Below are 20,516 nucleotides of genomic sequence, written 5' to 3'. Positions count from 1 at the left end.
TGGGGCAACACAAAAATGCTGGAGAAACTCAGCGGGTGTAGCAGCATCTATGGAGTGAAGGAAATAGGCAACGTTTCGGGCCGAAACCCTTCTTCAGATTGGGGCATGTTGGTCAGCTTGGATAAGTTGGGTCGAAGGGCCTGTTTCTGTTCTGTGTGGCTGTATGACTCTTGTAATCTTCTGACATTTACCAGATGCATTAATAATAGGATCATGCCAGAAAATCATTTGAAATAATCATATTGCATTAGCAATTCCGCGACTTGCACAAGTTATCAAGGATCAAGTGCTAAATTGTCATATGTATCGGCAACTGAACAATGAAATAATAACCCTGCAATTAATATGTCTGTAAACACAATTATACACAGATAAATATATAATACTCTATAATAGAATATATTAATAACCATGTTTAAGAAGGAACTGCAGATGCTGGAAAATCGAAGGTAGACAAAAATGCTGGAGAAACTCAGCGGGTGCAGCAGCATCTATGGAGCGAAGGAAATAGGCAACGTTTCGGATCAAGACCCTTCTTCAGACTGATGTGAGGGTGGGGGGGGGGGGGGGCGGGAAGATGAAAGGAAGAGGCGGAGACAGTGGGCTGAGGGAGAAGGGGAGGAGAAAGCAGGGACTCCCTGAAATTAGAGAAGTCAATGTCCCTGCTTTCTTCTCCCCTTCTCAGCTCTCCCTCAGCCCACTGTCTCCGCATCTTCCTTTCTTCTCCCCCCTCCCCCAACCTCACATCAGTCTGAAAAAAGGTTTCGACCCGAAGCGTTGCCTATTTCCTTTGCTCCATAGATATTAATAACCATAATACTAGGTAACCCTAATAGTCTAAAAGGCACAGTCCTCAGAAGATTACATTTCATAGAGACATTTAGGCTTTTGATTCTAGTGATACAGCACAGAAACAGGCCCTTCGGCCCACTGAGTCCACGCCGATCAGCGATCACCCCGTACACTAACACTATCCTACACACTAGGGACAATTTACAATTTTTACTGAAGCCAATTAACTTACAAATCTGTCTTTGGAGTGTGGGATGAAACCGGAGCACCCGGGGAAAACCCACGCGGTCACAGGGAGAACATACAAACCCTGTACCGACAGCACCGGTAGTCAGGATCGAACCCGGGTCTCTGGCACTGTAAGGCAGCAACTCTACCGCTGAGCCACCATTCTGCCCATTATCATTGTATGTTTTTAAAAACTTTCAAAACTGATCTTTATTCGGAATATAAAATAAAAAACTAAACAAATTCCATGCAATAAATCCTCATACGTTCTCATTGTGTATTCATTCGATGGTCCAACAGTGAGTAGTGTTTGACCCGATCTTTAAACATAAATCTCCAGCTCACGGCTTCACTGTTCACCAGCATTTCCCACGGAGTTTGGACACTCTTCCCTCCGCCGTTTTCAAGTCCCCGTCACCCCCACTGCTGACAAGACAGACGTTCCAGATGACGGCTCCAGCAATCTCACCGGCAGTCTTTCACCTGTCTAATTCCATTCAACTCCTTACCCTCTCTCCTCCTATTCCACACTGAGTGCATTCTCTACACTCCCCAACTTCACACAGCCCTTTCAACATCCCTCCTGCACGCACACACAGCTCAGCTCCTCATTCACTCAACTGCTCCTGTGCTCTGTATGAAGATTAGTTTGATCGCTAGAAAGATAGTCCATGGAAACAGGCCCTTCGAACCCAAAGGGCCAGTTTCCATCTCTCTCTCCCCTGCTCTCTCTCTCTCTCCCCCATCGCACACTCTTTCTCTCTCCGCATCTCTTTTCCTCTCATCACTCTCTCCATTCTCTCTCCCCCCTTATATTCTCTCTCCCTGATTCTCCCTCTCTCTCCCCATTGCTCTCCCCATCTCTCTCTCTCTCCCTCATCTCTCTCTCCCCCCCTATCTCTCTCTCTCCCCATTTATTTCTCTCTCCCCATCTCCCTCTCTCCCCATCCCTCTCTCCCCATCTCTCTCTCTCCCCATCTCTCTCTCCCCATCTCTCTCTCTCCCCATCTCCCTCATCTCACTCCTCCCCATCTCTCTCTCTCACTCCCCCCTCTCTCTCTCACTCCCCCATCTCTCTCTCCCCATCTCTCTCTCTCCCCCTCTTGCTTCCCCCCACCTCTCTCTCACTCTCTCTCTCTCTCTCTCTCTCTCTCTCTCTCTCTATGCTCCCCATTTCTCTCTCTCCTCCCCATCTCTCTCTCTCTCTCCCCCACCCCATCCCCATAGGGCCTGTTTCCATGCTCAATTACTATTTACAACCATTCAAAACTTTGTCAAGCTTCGTAATGTTCTATAGCTCGTGGTGATTTAATTCCTGAAGTATAGCCATTGTTGTAATGAAAGTTCTTCCCACAATCAGCAGTGAATTTACTGGCCTTCATTGTGTACGCAGGAACAAAGTCATCCAAACTTCTGACATTAAGCAATTGCTGTTTAACAAACAACAATCGCAGTATTACCAGAAAAAAATCATTACAGAATGGAAACAGGCTCTACGGCCCAACTTGTCAATGCTGTTCATCTACAATAGTCCCACCTGCCTGCCTGCGTTTGTATGTGAACGCCATTCGCAAGAAGAAGCAGTACCTACCTCAACTACCTCCTTTGTAGCTTGTTCCATACACCCACCACCCTCTGTGTGGAAATGTTTCAGGATCCTATTAAATCTTTTCCCCCACACCTTCAACCTGTGTCCCCTGGTTCATGATTCCCCTCCCCCAGGAGAAAAAGGGTCTGTGTATTCACCCTATCTTGAGCTTAGTTTAGTTTAATAATAGTAATAATAATAATAAATACTTTATTGATCCCCTCAGGGCAATTCAGATGTCCAGAAGCTCCCAACCAACAAACCTACAGATTCAAAACGAACGCAGACAGAAAATACAATGGGACATACCTGAGAGCCTAAATACTAAAAGACCAATAAATACCAGTTAAAAAAGTAATACATGCAAAATGCATCCCCATTCCGTAGCGGTCGAATTATAAAATTCTATGGCGCAGGGGGAAGGATCTCCTAAACGCTTACGTTTACAGGCAGGGAGAGGAGCCAGAAGCCGGTTGTTGTTCCGAGTGCTCTTTTGACTCTCCAGAATTATATGGAGGGGATGCCCGGGGTTTTTCAGGATTTTTAGGGTTTTTAGAGATACATCATGGAAATAGAATTGAGTCCACTCTGATCAACGATCATTGCGTACCATAGTTCTATCCTATACATTGGGGCCAATTTATCCCAATTTACAGAAGCCAATTAACCTACAACCTGCGTGTCTTTGGAGTGTGGGAAGAAACCTGAGCACCCAGAGGAAACACACATGGTCACAGGGAGCAGGGACAAAGCCCGTACTGGCAGCACCCATAGTCAGGATTGAACCCGGGTTTCTGGCGCTGTGAGGCTGTAATTCTACTGCCGTGCCACCCTCATGATTTTATACACATCTATAAGATCACCTCTTCTCCGTGGATTGTCACCTTGTCGTGGTGGAGAAGCTTATGTGGTCCTGAGATCCTGAGAGCGATGCCGTCTGGAGCTATGCTCCTGGAAGGGCCACCCTTGGCGGTAAGGTCGAGGGGGGAGGACTAACAAAGAGCAATCCAACCAAGACCTCAAAGATAGACCAGGCAGAGGACGATGGCTGACCTTAATGGAGCGTCACAACGGCTGGGAAGGTGGATGAAGGCTGCGGCAGAAAAGGGTCTCTGGTCGTCTTGGACTCCATGCCACTGGATCCTGACCCAGATCTGTCACGGACCGTGGGTTGGCTGCCTGTGCACCAGTCTCCCCACGTTAAACAAAGTCACGCACAGGCGTCCTCCAATTCTGGAGACACCCATAGTCAAGGGGGGGGGCCTAAGAAGATAAGATCACCACTCATGATTGTATACATGTCTATAAGATCACCCTCATGATTTTATACACCTCTGTAAGATCACTGTCATGATTTTATACACCTCTGTAAGATCATGTCGTCAGCCTCCGACTAGCTGTATTTAGAACCCTCTTGTGCATAATTGCAGGTGAAGAGATGGAGACCTTGGAGACGGAGTATTTTAGTTGTCATTACGAACAAAGATTCTGATTGCTGAATTATTCAGCTCTGTGCTACATTCGGTTGTATGGTACACAAAGCATATTATTCTACCACAGCCAGACGTGTGGTTGGAAACATCCCTTCCTTGCCTGCTACAACCTGCCCTGCTCAAATGAGGCTTGGAATGGATTGCAGCAACATTTTAAAATAATCCCCACGTATCATAAAACTGATGGAAAGGCTGCAACGTTGCGTGAAATTGTTATCACAAAGACAGCAAACGTCTTCTGTCTCCTGAAATTAAGATATTTTTCATTGCAACAATCTCTCACTAGTATAACATTGAAAATCTTGACTATTATAAAATAAATTTTAAAGGTTTTTAGAGCAGCAAGGTTTAGGAATGCAAATACATAGAGTTACACATCAGGGAAACAGACCCCTCGGCACAACTTGTTGCAGACAAAGATGTCCCATCTATACTAGTCCCACCTGCCCACCTTCCCTCTAAACTTTTCCAATTTTTTAATGTATTTTAAATGTCGATTTAGTTACTGCCTCAGCTCTCTAGATCTCTGGCACTGTGAGGCAGCAACTCTACCTCCTCTGAGAGTTTTTTTCCCCATACACCCACCACCCTGTGTGAAATAGTTGCCCCTCAGGTTCCTATTCAATCTTTCCCCTCTCTACTTAAATCTCCGTTTCTCGATTCCCCTACCATGGGTAAAAGACTGGGTACATTCACCCTATTCCACTCATGATTTTATACACCTCAGTAAGATCACCCGCCATCCTCCTGAGCTGCAAGGAATGAAGTCCAAGCCTGCCCAACCTCTCCCTGTAGCCTAGGCCCTCCGATTCTGGCAACATCCTCGTAAGTTTACTCTGCACTCTATCAATCCTTCCCACAGCAGGGAGACCAAATCTAAATACAATACTCCAAGTGTGGTCTCACCAACATATTGCACAACTTTCTGCCACAAAGATGTGGGATTAGTACAAATTGCCTTAAAGCTTAAGGGTAGCACAGTGGCACAACGGTAGAGTTGCTGCTTTACAGCACCAGAGATCTGGGTTCAATCCTGACCGAGTTCGCACGTTCTCCCTGTGGGTTTTCTCCATGTTCTTCGGTTTCAATAGACAATAGACAATAGGTGCAGGAGTAGGCCATTGAGCCAGCACCGCCATTCAATGTGATCATGGCTGATCATCCCCAATCAGTACCCCATTCCTGCCTTCTCCCCATATCCCCTAACTCCACTATCTTTAAGAGCCCTATCTAGCTCTCTCTTGAAAGTATCCAGTGAACCAGCCTCCACCGCCCTCTGAGGCAGAGAATTCCACAGACTCACAATTCTCTGTGTGAAAAAGTGTTTCCTCATCTCCGTTCTAAATGGCTTACCCCTTATTCTTAAACTGTGGTCCCCTGGTTCTGGACTCCCCCAACATCGGGAACATGTTTCTTGCCTCTAGCGTGTCCAAACCCTTAATAATCTTATAGGTTTCAATAAGATCCTACATTTCCTCCCACATTCCAACAATGTGCCGATTTATAGGTTAATTGGCTTCTGTAAATTGTCCCTAGTGTGTAGGATAGAACAAGTGTACGGGTTGGCAGGACTTAGTGGGCCGAAGGGCCTGTTTCCATGCTGCATCTCTAAAAACAACATTTAAAAAACTATGCCCTCTAGTATTTGGTATTTTCACCCTGGGAAAAAGGTTCTGACTGTCTACCCTATCTCTGCCTCTTATAATTTGACATTCTTCTATCAGGTCTCCCCTCCTCTCCAACATTACAGAGTAAACAATCCAAGCCTGTTCAACCTCTCCTTACACCCAACATCCTCGAATCCAGGCAACATTTTGGTGATCTTATTCCTGATCTTTGTGCCCTTCCTATCACTTCCTAAAGCAGGAACATTTTCTCTTTGCCACCTCTGCACCCTCTCCAAAGCCTCCCCATCCTTCCTGTAATGGGGCGACCAGAACCGCACACAATACTCCAAATGCAGCCCGATCTGTCTTGTAGAGCTGAAAGTTGTAGCCGTGGTGAGAATACTCAATGGACTCACTGTACAGCAGAAATAGCCACTTGTTTAGGAAGGAACTACAGCTGCTGGTATACACCGAGGATAGGAACAAAATGCTGGAGTAACTCAGCGGGACAGACAGCATCTCTGGAGAGAAGGAATGGATGATGTTTCGGGTCGAGATCCTTCTTCAGAGTCTCAACCCGAAACATCACCCATTGGCCTGCTCTTGCAGAGGGCAGGAAGAGTCACTCACCACTGTCCTCGACGGAGAAATGAAAGATGTCACTTGTTGCGTTGACTCCTTCCTTCAGTATGTAGCAGATCTTCATGTCATTGACATCCCCTGAAACACCAAAGAGAAGTTATTGTTATAACAAAATCACATTACCATCCATCAATTAATTAGTGGATTGAGAGATAAGTCATTGTTATTATTTTTAACCATTCATTTTTTCCTGGTAGATCCAATTAAACTTTATGTTTCTTTTCGATTAATGACTCCAATTTTAACATTCTGACGTTCTCTAAACCACAAAGAGATGTAGAGCCCCGTAGCTTTGAATGGAGACAAAGCATCATCCTGCACTTCATTTAACGTTCTAACGTACACAAGCGACTTGCCAGAGATTAATATCTAACAAAGCAAGGAAGCAGGGCAGACATGAGTTTCATCAGGTGCCAAGGTATAACAGCAATCAGGCAAGGCTGCAGTACATCAAACACTGGGAACATCAGAGAGCTGCCGTGGAGAAAACACAGCAATGTTTTGGGTGTAGAATGTTACCAAGTGCACCCGACAATCCATTATCTCCAGATTTACCCCAAGTCTGCAGAAGGTAACAAAGGTTTAGCTGGATTGGTTTAGTTTTGTTGTTGCTTAGTTTAGCTGTCCAAAGTGTACAGATACAGGATAAAGGGAATAATCTTTAGTGCAAGATAAAGTCCGGTAAAGTCTGATTAAAGATAGTCTAGAGGTCTCCAATGAGGTAGATGGGAGGTCAGAACTGTTCTCTAGTTGTTCATAGGATTCTTCAGTTGCCTGATAACAGCTGGGAAGAAATTGTCCCTGAATATGGAGATAGGCAAAAGTGCTGGAGAAACTCAGCGGGTGAGGCAGCATCTATGGAGCGAAGGAAATAGGCAACGTTTCGGGTCGAGACCCTACTTCAGACAGAATATGGAGGTGTGCGTTTTACACACTGGTGGTGATGCCAAGACAGATGCAGATTGGAAGTGGGCAGGAGCTGGTGACAATCCTCGACATTTCACCCCTCCTCGCCTCTCCTTATCTGGCACCCCTTTGTCTCCTTCTCACCTTCAGCCTTTGTCACTGACCACCCATTTGCCAATCACCCCCTCACCAATCACTTGCCAGAAACAAGGAACTGCAGATGCTAGTTTACAAAGTCCTGAAGTAACTCAGCGGGTCGGGCAGCATCTCTGGAGAACATGGATGGGTGACGTTTCAGGTTGAGTCCGAAGAAGAGTCTCGGCCCGAAACAACAGTGTCCATATTCTCCAGAGATGCTGCCTGATCCGCTGAGTTACTCCAGCACTTTGTGTCTTTCTTTAAATCCCTTGTCAGGCTTGGTTCCACCCCCACTTCTCTTTTCCAGCTTTCTCCCCCACTACTCCATCAGTCTGAAGAAGGGTCCCAACCCAAAGCGTCATCTGTCATTTCCCTCCACAGATGCTGCCTGACCAGCTGAGTTCCTCCAGCACTTTGTGTTTTGTTTCTGGTGATAATGCTTGGTCACTCTAAGTAACTCCATTAGCCATTCCTCTGTCGCCCCGACACAGCTGACCGAGATCCTGCAGTCATTCTTACACATCTGCATTTCTTTCTTACACATAGTTTCAATGTCCTCCTGATTAATTTTACTGTTTGTATGCCTCGTTGTCACCTTCCCCTCAGCCAACAATGAACAATTCATAGACACAAAAAGCTGGAGTAACTCAGCGGGCCAGGCAGCATCTCTGGAGAGAGGGAATGGGTGATATTTCGAGTCAAGGCCCTTCTTCAGACTGGTTAGGGATTAGGGAAACGAGAGATACAGATGGTGTTGTGGAGAGATAAAGAACAATGAATGAAAGATATGCAAAAATGTAATGATGATAAAGGAATCAGGCCATTGTTATACATTTCCTTGATCATCTTCTACAATGAAATGTCCTCATTCTGCTAGTACCTTTTCTGATCTTACCTTGAGTGAATCTGGAGATGCTGCCATTGCCTTTGGCCATGTGGATCAGGTATCCGTGTTGAGGGCCTTCCATCACCTTGTACTTGAGTAGGGTATCCACACTGTCTCGGTCCTGGGCCCGCAGAGCCTTGCTGGTGATGGTGAAGCCCAGGTGCCCGGTGGACAGTCCGCGGAGAGTGGGGGCTCCTCTGTTGACCACGACCTGGGGGACCCCGTTGTCCACGGCCACCGTGCGGATCCACATGGTCTGCGGCCGCCGGGTATCGAACACCGTGTCGGGGAAGACGTAGAAGCCGGTGTGGGTGCCGTCGGAGACGGTGAAGGAGAAGCTGTCCTCGGGGAACTCGGCGCCGTCGTGCTTGTAGCTGATGAGGTTCTCGTTGAGGTCCTGCTTGGTGAAGGAGGTGACGGACGCCGTGAGGTTGAAGAGCAAGTGGCCGTGGACCGGGAGCTGGGTGACGGTGAAGAGCAGCGAGCCGTCCGGGGTGTCCCTGTCCTCCACCGTCAGCTCGAACGGGGTGATGAGCTTCACCTCCCCCTCGTTCACCACCAGTTGGTGCACGACCAGCACGGGCTTCTTGTTGTCCACATCGCTGATGGAGATGCGGAAGGTACGGAACACGGGGTTGTGGCCGTCCGTCACCTCGAATTCAAAGCTGTCCATCTTCACCTCGTCGTCCGCGGTGTGGATGTAGTAGACCTTGTTCCCGGCCAGCTGCAGTTGGCTGAAGGTGGAGACGGGAACTCCAGGGAGGTCGCTACACTCCAGGTGGCCCCGGACAGGAGCTCGGGTGATGCTGAAGACCAAGTGCTCGTCCGGGCTGTTGAGATCCGTGGTGCTGAGAAGATCGGTGGTGAGAGTTACCCGCCCCCCTTCCTTCAGAGACACCCCTTTGCTCACCACGTCCGGGAAGATGATGTCCATGCCCCCAACGGTGACATAGAAGTAGCGGTCAATGAGTGGGTTGATCCCGTCGGTCACATCAAACTTGATCAGGTCCCGCATGCCCTCCTGGCCCGTGTGAGTGTACTGGATCGCACCGTGGTCCACGTCGTCCTGGGTGAAGTTCATACCTCCCGTGATGTTGGCATGTCCTCCAGAAGGCAGCAGGTGCTGCAGGAGCCCTTGCCTTGGTCCATACCGGATGATGTACACCAGAGACTTGTCGTCCGAGTCCAGGTCGGTGGCTCTCAGGATGTTATTGTTGATGGTTTTGCTGTCACCGATCTCAATCTCCAGGCCGTCGTTGATGGTCATCCTCGGGGTCTCGTCGTCCAGAGGGATGACCATGATGACCACGGACTTGTCCACGCTGTGGGTGCCGTCGCTCAGCCGCACGTCGAAGCTGTCCTCCGTGGTCTCCGAGTCGTCGTGCTCGTACACGATGCTGGATCCCCCCGTGATCTGGCCCAGGGTAAAACTGTCCACGTACACGGTGCCCGTGGTCATCTGGTTGACGATCCTGCCGTGCTTCGGCGGCCTCACCACGGTGAAGGTCAACTCGTCGGCCGGGACATCCGCGTCGCCGGCGTTGAGGATGGGGGTGTCTATCACCAAACTCATCCCTTCCATCACCACGAACTCCCGCATGAAGATCGCCGGCTTCTCGTCGTTGGCCGGGATGATCAGGATGGGGAAGAAGTGCTTGTGCGAGAAGTTGATGCCGTCCGAGCAGCGGAACGTGAAGCGATCCTCCACCGGCTCCACGGTCCTGTGGATGCTTTGCACATAGTTAATGTGGCCGAGGCGGATCTCCTTCAGCGAGAAGGCAGTGACCGCCGTCCCCGTCCGCGACGTCTCCGAACCAGGAGCCGGCGAGATGTTCTCCACGTAGCCCGAGTTAGGTTGGACGATGATGGTGCAGAGGATATCGTCGCCGGGACTATCCACATCTTCAGCCCGGAGATTTCCCGTCGTCACTGAGTTCTTCTCGCCTTCGACCACCGTGAAGAGTTGACCGACCACCACATTGGGCGCTTGGCTGTCCACGGGTAGGATGGTCACCTGCACACGGACGCCCCGGACATTATTCCCCCCAATGTCCCACTCGTCCGACATGTCGGTGAGGGTCAGGTTGAAGGAGTCTTCCTTCCTCTGCAGTCCCACCTCGCCGCCGGTGTGGGAGTACAGGACCAGCCCGTTGATGATGTCCCGTTGCGTGAATCTCTCCGCGGGGACTCCGTTCACCAGGACCTCCCCGAGTCTCGGCGACTCGTCCACGATGAAAGTCAACCGGAGGTCGTCGGTGTCCCGGTCTGTGCCCTGGATGACGTTGGTGGTGATCTCGGTCACCCCGTTCTCCAACACGTCGAGGTGGAAGCCAATGGTCCCCGAGGCCAACATGATGGTGGGCACCTCGTCGTCCACCGGGCGGACCGTCACTCGCACCTTGATGGTCACCGTGTGGACTCCATCGCTCACATCCACCTTCAAGGAATCCCCGGTCGACTCGTGGCCATCGTGGACGTAGGCGATCTTCCCGGTCGCGATGTCGTTCAAGTTGAAGGCCTCCCCTTCGTTGACGGCCACGCCAGCGTACTGCAGTTGCCCGTGTCCCGGGGGCTGAGCCAGGGTGAAGGTGATCTGAGGTCCGTCGGTGTCGGCGTCGGTGGCGTCCAGCTCGGCGCTGGTGATCAGGTAGGTGTCCCTCTCCAACACGGTGAAGCCGGTGTTGGTGATCTGGGGCGGCTTGTTGTCCACGGGCTGTAGGAAGATGGTGCAGGTGCCCCGGGCGATGTTTCCAGCCGTGTCCTCCACGCTGAAGTCGAACTGGACCACATGAGGTGTGATGCCCAGTTCCACGTCCGGAGGTTGGTAGGCCACCTTGTGGTGGTTGACCTGGGCTTGGGTGAACTCATTCACCAGGGTGCCGGGGCTCTCGGTCAGCACGATGTTGCCCATGGCCACCGGATTGTTCTCATCCGTGTCGGTGGGAGGGCTGGTCACCGTGTACCTCAGCTCCCGGTCCTCCGAGTCCACGTCCGTGAAGCGCAGGAACTTCCTACTGAAGTAGGTCAGGCGGTATTCCTCCACCACCATCTGTAGGGTGGCCGCTGGGTGCATCTGCGGTGGGATATCATCTACTGGTTGGATCTTCACGATGAAGGATTGCTGGCCCGACTGGTTGGGGGGGTCGTTGTCGTCCTGGACTCGGAAGACCACCTGGTCCATGACGGTGGAGGTGCTGTGGTGCCCGACGTGGCGGTAGAAGAGCCTGCCGTCCAGGATGTCCTGCTGGTACCACTCTTGGACCACCTTCTCGTAGGCCTCGTGCCCCTGGATCGAGGTCCATGTGGACGGGTCGAGCGGCCTCTCGCTCTGCCTCAGGACCATGTGGCCCAGTTGGGAGATTGGAGGTTCCACCACGAACAGGAGGGTGGAGTCCTCGGAGTCCACGTCGGTGGCGCTGAGGGCCAGAGGGGACACGGGTGCGGTGCGGCGTTCGGGAAGGACCAGGCCGGTGTTGGCGTTGAGGACGGGCGCCTCGTCGTCTGTGGGGACTACGGTGACGGGGCAGAGGAACTCGACTCGGTGGAGGCCGTCGCTCATGGCCAGGACCACGTTGTCGCTGAAAGTCTCGCTGCCGTCGTGTTGGTAGATGACGGCGCCGGCCCGCAGCTCGGCCGGGGTGAAGAAGGTCCTGGGCGCACCCAGCACCGCCAGGCCACCGTGCCTCAACCCGTCCACCACCGTCACCTGCACCTCGTCCAGGTTGTCCTCGTCGCTGAGCCACAGGCCGCTGAGAGGCCGCGACTGGCCTTCGTACAGCACCAGCCCCGCGTTTCTGCTCACCACCGGCGCCAGCGTGTTCATGGGCTTCACCACCACCATGAAGGCGAACGGCTCGGACACCGCTCCCTCCGTGTCCACCACCTGCATCTCCAGCTGGAAGATCCTCTCTTGGTCAGAGTCGTCGGCCGGGGGCCGGTAGGCGATCTTCAACTCCTCCACGTCCCGCTGGCGGAAGGAAGAGATGGGCAGGTTCTGGTCGTCGGTGCTAACGATGCACATGTCCTGGTGGCCCACGGGCGAGGTGATGTTGAAGATGAGGTCTCCCGGGTCCGACTCGGTGTCCTCGGCGGACAACATGTCCGGGGTGATGGCGGTCAGGACGAACTGGTCCACCTGCATCATCATCATGCTGAGGAAACTGGGCCGGGGCGCCGTGTTCTCCATCCCCTCGCGGATGCGCACCACAATCTGGAAATACTCCTGCTTCAACACATTGCCGTCCACGTCCAAGATCTCGGTCACCATGGGGATGTAGTCGCGGTTGGGCGACCGGCCGCGGGCCATGTGTTGGTATCGGATCTCGGCGGCGTCCAGCTGGTCGCAGGGCAGGTTCTGGGAGTCGTGGTGGGACCACAGGAGCCGCCCGTAGCGCGGCAAACCCCCGGAGCCCGGCAGTGGAGTCAGCCGACAGCGCTGGGAGTTGAGCTGGTAGGTCAACTCCAACTGCTTGGAGTCCAGCGCCTTGCTGGTGCCCAGCAGCCTCTCCACGGCCAAGGGCATGTTCCTGGTGACGATCTCCAGTTGGGTGAAGGCCACGTCTACCTGTAGAGTGAAGGGGAGCACCAGCGTGTCGGTTTGAGTGTCGTACCTCAGTTGCAGCTTCACCCGGTCGCTGGAGGGACTCCTCGACCCGAAGTGAGAGTATCTCACCTCCTCCCTGCCGAACTCGCACGGGAACTTCTTGGGCGTCAGTTGCCCCGGCCTCTGGGACAAGGGGTCGTTGTCCAACACGGTGATGGTGCACCGGTCTCCCGGCTCAACCTGGATGACCAGGTCTTGCACCGGGTCGAGGTCCGCCGACCTGCCGAAGGGAACCCGGATCCCGTTGTTGGCCAGGACGATGGACTCCTCGGTGGCTCCCGTCCCGAACCCATAGTAAAGCGCCAGGCTGTCCAAATCCTCTTGGCCCCTTGTCACACCGATGGCAGTCAGGGCCAGCAGCAAACTCGCCAGCACTGCACGTAAACTCGCCCCGGCGGCCATTCGGGCCAGCCTGTGTGGACTATCCCCTTCTCTCGCCGAGCCAGCAAATCTTGTTCTCCAGTGTTTCTGCAGCGCTCTGCGTCTCTCTCTCTCACTCTCTTTCTATCTCTCTGCAGCGAATCCACCCAGCAGGTTGCAACGCAGAGGGCGGCAGCAAGGTGCAGGGCTGCCGTGTGTTTATTCCTCCCCCCGTGTTGTACTTCCCTCTGCGGCCGGCCACCACGGACACACAAGCAGCGTCTGTCTGTATGCCAGTCCCTCGGCCCCCTCCCTCCGGCTTTAAGAGAGGCGGCGAGCCAGCCAGCGGGCGGCGGGCGGACGGAAGCGCCGCCTTGCTTCCTGCACGAATCCAGCATCAATCAGCCGCGTCCTCCCCTCCCCTCCCCTCCCTTCCCCTCCCCATGGCCAGGTAAGCTGCCAGTCACGCCGCGTCAGCCGCCCGGGCAGGGGGCCCGGAGATCCCCGCAGCCCCGGACCAGACCCTCTCCCCTCCACACCACCGTGACTGCACAGGGTGAAGAAAGAGAGGCGCAGATAGATACCCCCGGCTGCCGTTCAATGCAGAAACAACCCAGCAACACATTCATAGCGAGAAAACTTATAAAAACTTTTGTAGAGTTTCAATAAAGTTTATTTCTGACCTTAAAAAACTATTACGAGGACCACCACTGGACTCTGTTACACATACTGTGACGCTTTAAGAGTTTTGCACGCTTTCCACTCAAATTGTTTTTATTACGAATAAAGTTTATTGCATTTACAGAACTTTTACTGCGTACTATTGAACATAGAAACAGCCTAGGAATATATTAACAGCTCGAGCTGCATGAAAAGTTTTGCACGGTTTTTGCTCTCCCCCATATACAGCATATTATTAGGAATAACAAGGTGGTTTTAAAATCTATTACTGGGACCACCCCGAGGGATTGTGTCCAATGCTCACACACACACCCCGGGAATGCATTTAGTTAAATCCTGCGCGGTTTTTGTTCTCTCTATTATTTTATTGCGAATACAAGTTTATTACATTAGAAACAAATATTTCCCTGTGCATATGATACGTACAGATAGATACACGAGGAATGCATTAACAGCTAGGTGTGTATTAAGAGTTTCGCACGCTTTTCGTCCTATCTATATAAAGCTTATCTTTGATATTTAAAACAAAACTATTACTGGGACTACCACTGGATACTATTGAAAGCGGAGATACTCTTCGAATGCATTAAGAGTCGTGCGAGACACAAGGAATTGCAGATACCGGTATAATTTTTTTTCTCGAATATTTTTTGACATTTTAAAGAATAGTGGGCACTATTAAATGCAGAGAGACTGTAGAACTGGGTTAAGAGTATTACACGGTTTTTGTTTCTATCCAGTTGGGTGGCATGGTGGCGCCGCGGTGGAGTTGCTGTCTTACAGCGCCGGAGTCATGGGTTCGATCCTGACTACGGGTGTAACGAGATTGTAGTCATGTAGGGAGTTTGTACGTTTTCCCGCCCGAGTCGCTTTACTCCGAGTTCGGGTCTTTTCCTCACACTCCAAAGCAGCACAGGGTTGTAATTTAATTGGCTTGGTATAAATGAAAATTGTGTGTATAGGATAGTGTTAATGTGCAGGGATCGCTGGTCGGGCGTGGACTAGGTGGCCCGAAGGGCCTGTTTCCGCGCTGTATCTCCTGAAAAATCTGAAGATATTTTGATTAAGAATGACGTTTATTTATGAACTTTTAAAAAACTACTACTGAGTACTATTGGACGTAGAGGTACTGGGTAGAGAACACTGGAAATGTATTAAGACTTTTTTAGTATATATATATATATAGGAATAAAACATATTTTTAAACATTTATAAAAAGCTACCACTGGGCTACTTTAAATATTTGAAATGTATTAAGACTTGCACCGTTTATGTTTTCCAAATATATACTGTATGTATTTAATAACGCTTATTTTTGAAATTTAAAAAACGTAGAGGCACACTAGACTCATTTATTAAGTTTTGCATTGAACACAAAGGGTACTCAGCGGGTCAGGCAGCATCTGTGGAGAACATGGATAGGGGCCGTTTCATGTCGGGACCCTTCTTCAATTTTGCTTTGTAAAATACCACGAATAACCTTTATTTTTCAATTGAAAATAATCTAGCAGGGCGATCTGAACGAGATGGAAAGCAGAGGAGACGTCGGTGGTCGAGGTCGCGGGGAATAAACGTGTTCCGAGCAAGGCTAACGTGAGCAGCATGCAGGTCCCGATCCGGAGCGCCACCTGTCACGCTCTCCAGAGATGTTGCCTGGCCCGCTGAGTTACTCCAACACTCTGTGTCTCATTTTCTTCTGCAGTTGTATAGGGCTCTGGTGAGACCACATCTGGGGTGTTGCGTACAGTTTTGGTCTCCTAATTTAAGGAAGGACATCCTTGTGATTGAGGCAGTGCAGCGTAGGTTCACAAGATTGATCCCTTGGATGGCGGGATTGTCATATGAGGAAAGATTGAAAAGACTGGGCTTGTATTCACTGGAGTTTAGAAGGATGAGGGGAGATCTTATAGAAACATATAAAATTATAAAAGGACTGGACAAGCTAGATGCAGGAAAAATGTTCCCAATGTTGGGTGAGTGCAGAACCAGGGGCCACAGTCTTAGAATAAAGGGGAGGCCATTAAAGACTGAGGTGATAAACAACTTGTTCACCCAGAGAGTTGTGAATTTGTGGAATTCCCTGCCACAGAGGGCAGTGGAGACCAAATCACTGGATGGATTTAAGAGAGTTAGATAGAGCTCTAGGGGCTAGTGGAATCAAGGGATATGGGGAGAAGGCAGGCACGGGTTATTGATAGGGGACGATCAGCCATGATCGTAATGAATGGCGGTGCTGGCTCGAAGGGCCGAATGGCCTCCTCCTGCGCCTATGTTTCTATGTTATATAAAACTTCTAACACACGCGTCTTTTCCAGGTCACTTGTTCATCCATCACTCATGGTCATCGGCGATCTCATTGTTGGAAGGCAAACTCTGTAAACCTGCCGGGGATATTATGTGTTGTAACTGGATGCACCCAAATTCTATGCTGCAGTTGCAACTAACGCAGTGTCTTGCCTCATGAAAACTCGACACAAAGTAAAGGGACCTCTGAGACACATCTGCGCCACCACGGTAAACACACACAGTGCTGGAGTAACTCAGCGGGCCAGGCAGCATCTCTGGAGAAAAGGAATATAATATATAATAGGTGACGACATATGGCGGCGGGGGGGGGGGGGTTGATAGGTGGACAAAGGTTGGACAAAGGCCACAGATCAAAAGACAGAAGATGTGAGACAAAAGGATTGAAGTTGGAATTGTGAAGCTAGAGGAAGGAATGTTAGTGTAAGGGGAGGAGGAGGGGATGTAGGTGGGTCACAAGAGACAGGGTAAATCAACCCACCCCCCTTACCTGTATCCACCTATCACTTGCCAGACTTTGTCCCACCTATTTCCAGCATATGGGGGGGGGGGGGGGGGGGGAGGATTTGATTAAACATGTGTACATAAACATGACGAAATTTAATGAGGAGTGGATACTTGGAATGAAAAGTGAAATGTCTACCGAAATGGAAAAAATCAGGGCGTTTGTGGGTTGGGTGTTGGCGTGGCAACGAATCAAAGGCTGGCAGCCACAAGTCAGAAACACATACAGCCACACAGCCAGCCACACACAGAGTTTTAAAGATAGATAGATAGATAGATAGATAGATAGATAGATAGATAGATAGATAGATAGATAGATAGATAGATAGATAGATAGATAGATAGATAGATAGATAGATAGATAGATAGATAGATAGATAGATAGATAGATAGATAGATAGATAGATAGATGCAGGAGTAGGCTATTCGGCCCTTCGAGCCAGCACCGCCATTCAATGTGATCATGGCTGATCAACCCCAATCAGTACCCCATTCCTGCCTTCTCCCCGTATCCCCTGACACCACCATCTTTAAGAACCGTATCTAGCTCTCTCTTGAAAGTATTCTGATGCTATGAGGTCTGACCACACCACCAGACATGGTGGCAATGAATTGAACCCATCTGGGTCAGATGTTTCACTTGTTGAACTACCAATCCTACCACTGTGCCCGTCACGCAGAATTGTCAACATGAAGTCTGAAGAAGGGTGGCAATCCAGAAGGTCGCCTGTCCATTCCCTCCACAGATGCTGCCTGACCTGCATCTAGGGTTATGGGGAGCCAAGGGTTATGGGGAGAAGGCAGGAGAATGGGGTTAGGAGGGAGAGATGGATCAGCCATGATTGAATGGTGGTGTGGACTTGATGGGGCGAATAGCCTAATCCTACTCCAACTCTTATAACCTGCTGAGTTCCTCCAGCATTTTGTGTTCTACTCAAGATCCCATCGTTTGCAGTTACTAGTATCTCCATGAAGAAGTGTTAGCTGTGCATCTAAGCAAGCACAGCACAGTAATTTGGGTGTAGGGTTATCCAAAAATAACAGAAATAAGTTTGACAGATCTATTCTTATGGGCAAGAGTAAGGCGATGCCAAGGCATGTCCAAATACCGAGGTCCTTTGAACTGCTTTGAAATCCTCTCAGTGCTCATGTACAGAACAGCCCACTCTAGGCTGTGATTAATACTAGTCGGGCAATTCCCACATGGAATGGAATGAGCTGATCTCAGCCAAGGAATTATAATTAACCTCGACATTAAGGAAGAAAAATTCCACCAGGGTTTCTTCTATGGATTGCCATCCTGAAATTTCCACTGCATGGATCCTAGATGTCAGGGTTAGGTGAGGATAAGCTGGGAGCAGATTGCTAGCGTCGGTCAAGGTGACCACGTAGACCCTTTCTAGCACAGCTCCCCACTTATCCCAGGAACTAGTGGGAAGTAATGAGGCAGAAACAAGGAACCGCAAATGTTGGGTTTGCAAAAAACAGACACGAAGTGCTGGAGTAACCCAACGGGCCAGGCAGCATCTCTGGAGAACTTGGATAGGTGACGCTTCGGGTCGCGACCCTTCTTTAGGCTTTGTAAGCCAGCATCTGCAGTTCCTTCAATCCAGATAATGAGTACAATCTGGCCACATATGCACAACACAGTAAACAGTTGGCTTGCCCCCCCCCCCCCCCCCCACCTCCCATCCCACCACAATCAATCTGAAGTAGGGTCTATGTCTGTTTTTTGCAAACCAGCATTTGCGGTTTTACCCGCAGTTTTATCCAATTTGACCGGACATCACACAAACAAAAGCTGTTCACTGCACCTCAGTACACACGTGACAACATCACACCAACACCAATGCATAATATAGTCTTGACAATCTGCTCATTTTTCACAACCAAAGTTCCAAGTCTATCATTTAAATACTTTGCACTAGTTAAAATCATAGTTTATTAAGAATTTCCAAAGCTCACAAAGTAAATGTTCACCCTAGTTCTAAAGTCTGGTAGAAGCTGGTGGTGTTTTGGTTAGGCAATGCATAGAATATACCTGTTATGACTATAACTGAGATAACGTCATCTATAAGTATTCATGAGTTATGAGAAGGATCAGATATAAGTACACTCAATATATTGTTGAACATCCAGATGAGGGCTTTGTCTCACTGTGGAATCTCAGTGAAGTGTAGTCTGTCAGCTTTAGTTCTTTAGCGCAGTGTGGGAAGCCTTATCTGTGATTGATCCCTTGACAACTGGGGGGATGAGGGCTTCATCTTTTACAGCGGGCACAAGAGACTGCAGATGCTGGAACCTTGGGGAACAAAATAAAGTTTTGGAGGAAGTCAGCGGCTCAGGCAGCATCGAATGTACGGATTACAATTAATGGATAGGTAAACAACATATTGGCAGAGTCTGAAGAAGGGTCTCAACCTGAAACGGCATCTATCCATTCCTTTCACAGATGCTGCCTGACCTGCTGAGTTCCTCCAGCACTTTGTGTGTTTTTGCTCAGTTCAGGCGTAATGACTTTGTTGTGCTGTATCCCAAAACCATGGAAAATAAATACTTAAATATTTATAGGTAGACAAAGATGCTGGAGAAACTCAGCGGGTGCAGCAGCATCTATCTATGGAGCAAAGGAAATAGGCAACGTTTCGGCCCGAAACCCTTCTTATTTCCCTCCATTTTTTTCCAGCCAGTGAAGTAAATAATCTCAAAAAATTTGGTATCTAGTCTGAAACTTACTGTTCAATAAAACTATGACAGGAGAGAGTTTGCAGTCAGTGGCAAGAACCTCAACAGCAGAGGGATCTGGGGTCCAGTTCCACTGGTCCACAGAAAGTCACAACACAAGTAGATGCATTGGTAAAGAAGGCATGTGGTACGCTTGCTTTCATTGATCGGGGCATTGAATACAAGAGCTAGGAAGTTATTTGGAGTTATTATGTGCAGTTCTGGTCGCCTCATTACAGGAAGAACGTGGGGGCTTTGGAGAGGGTGCATAGGTTTACCAGAACGATGCTTGGATTAGATGGTATTAGATTCAGGGAAAGGTTTGACGAACTTGGATAGTTTTCTCTGCAATGCTGGAGGTTGAGGGGAGACCTGAAAGAAGTATGTAAAATTATGGGAGGGACAGATAGGGTAGACATGTATCAGGGTGGAAATGTCAAAGACTAGATGGCATAGCTTTAAGGTGAGAGGGGCAAAGTTTAAAGGAGATGTGTGGGGCAAATCTTTTTACATCGAGGGTGGTGTGTGCCTGGAACGTGTTGCCGGGGGTGGTGGTGGAGGCAGATATGATAGTGGTCTTTTAAGAGTCTTTTACTTAAGAGGCCTTTAGATGGATATGTAGGGAATGGAGGAATATGGATCACGTGCAGGCAGATAAGAGATGTTGGCATCACGGTCAGTGCCGACATTGTGGGCCGAAGGGCCTGTTCCTGTGCTGTACTGTTCTATGTTCTAACTAGCTTTCCTCTGTATTTCTGTACATGTGACAATAAATAAACTAAACCAGACCAATTAAAAATTGAATGCAGAAGTAAGCAGCGAAGGCAATGGAAACTGATATGGTTTGTAAGTTATCTGCAGAGGTTATCATGAAAGGTTGTGTAAACAGAGAGAGTCAGATATGGGTGGTGGGTGCATTGATCGAGGTAGTTGAGGCAGGTACTATTGCAATGTGTAAGAAACATTTGGACAGGCACATGGATAGGATTGGTTAGAGGGATATGGACTAAAAACATACAGGCAGGTGGGACTAGTGTGGATGTGACATGTTGGTCAGTGT

General features: G+C 49.6%; 1 protein-coding gene across 1 annotated transcript in view; it reads right to left on the bottom strand.

Moving 5' to 3' along the window:
- frem2 (FRAS1 related extracellular matrix 2) overlaps nucleotides 1-13,624 on the bottom strand; it is a 117,367-nt gene extending 103,743 nt beyond the window's left edge. Inside the window, 2 exon segments of the mRNA XM_033022243.1 lie at nucleotides 6,339-6,428; nucleotides 8,290-13,624. Of these exon segments, the coding sequence (XP_032878134.1) occupies nucleotides 6,339-6,428; nucleotides 8,290-13,285 (5,086 nt within the window). The 5' untranslated portion in view covers nucleotides 13,286-13,624.
- Nucleotides 13,625-20,516: the final 6,892 nt, after the last annotated feature.

The sequence above is a fragment of the Amblyraja radiata genome, chromosome 6 (assembly GCF_010909765.2).
Source record: "Amblyraja radiata isolate CabotCenter1 chromosome 6, sAmbRad1.1.pri, whole genome shotgun sequence".
In the NCBI taxonomy this organism is placed as follows: domain Eukaryota; kingdom Metazoa; phylum Chordata; class Chondrichthyes; order Rajiformes; family Rajidae; genus Amblyraja; species Amblyraja radiata.
This window is presented reverse-complemented; position numbering and strand designations above follow the sequence as displayed.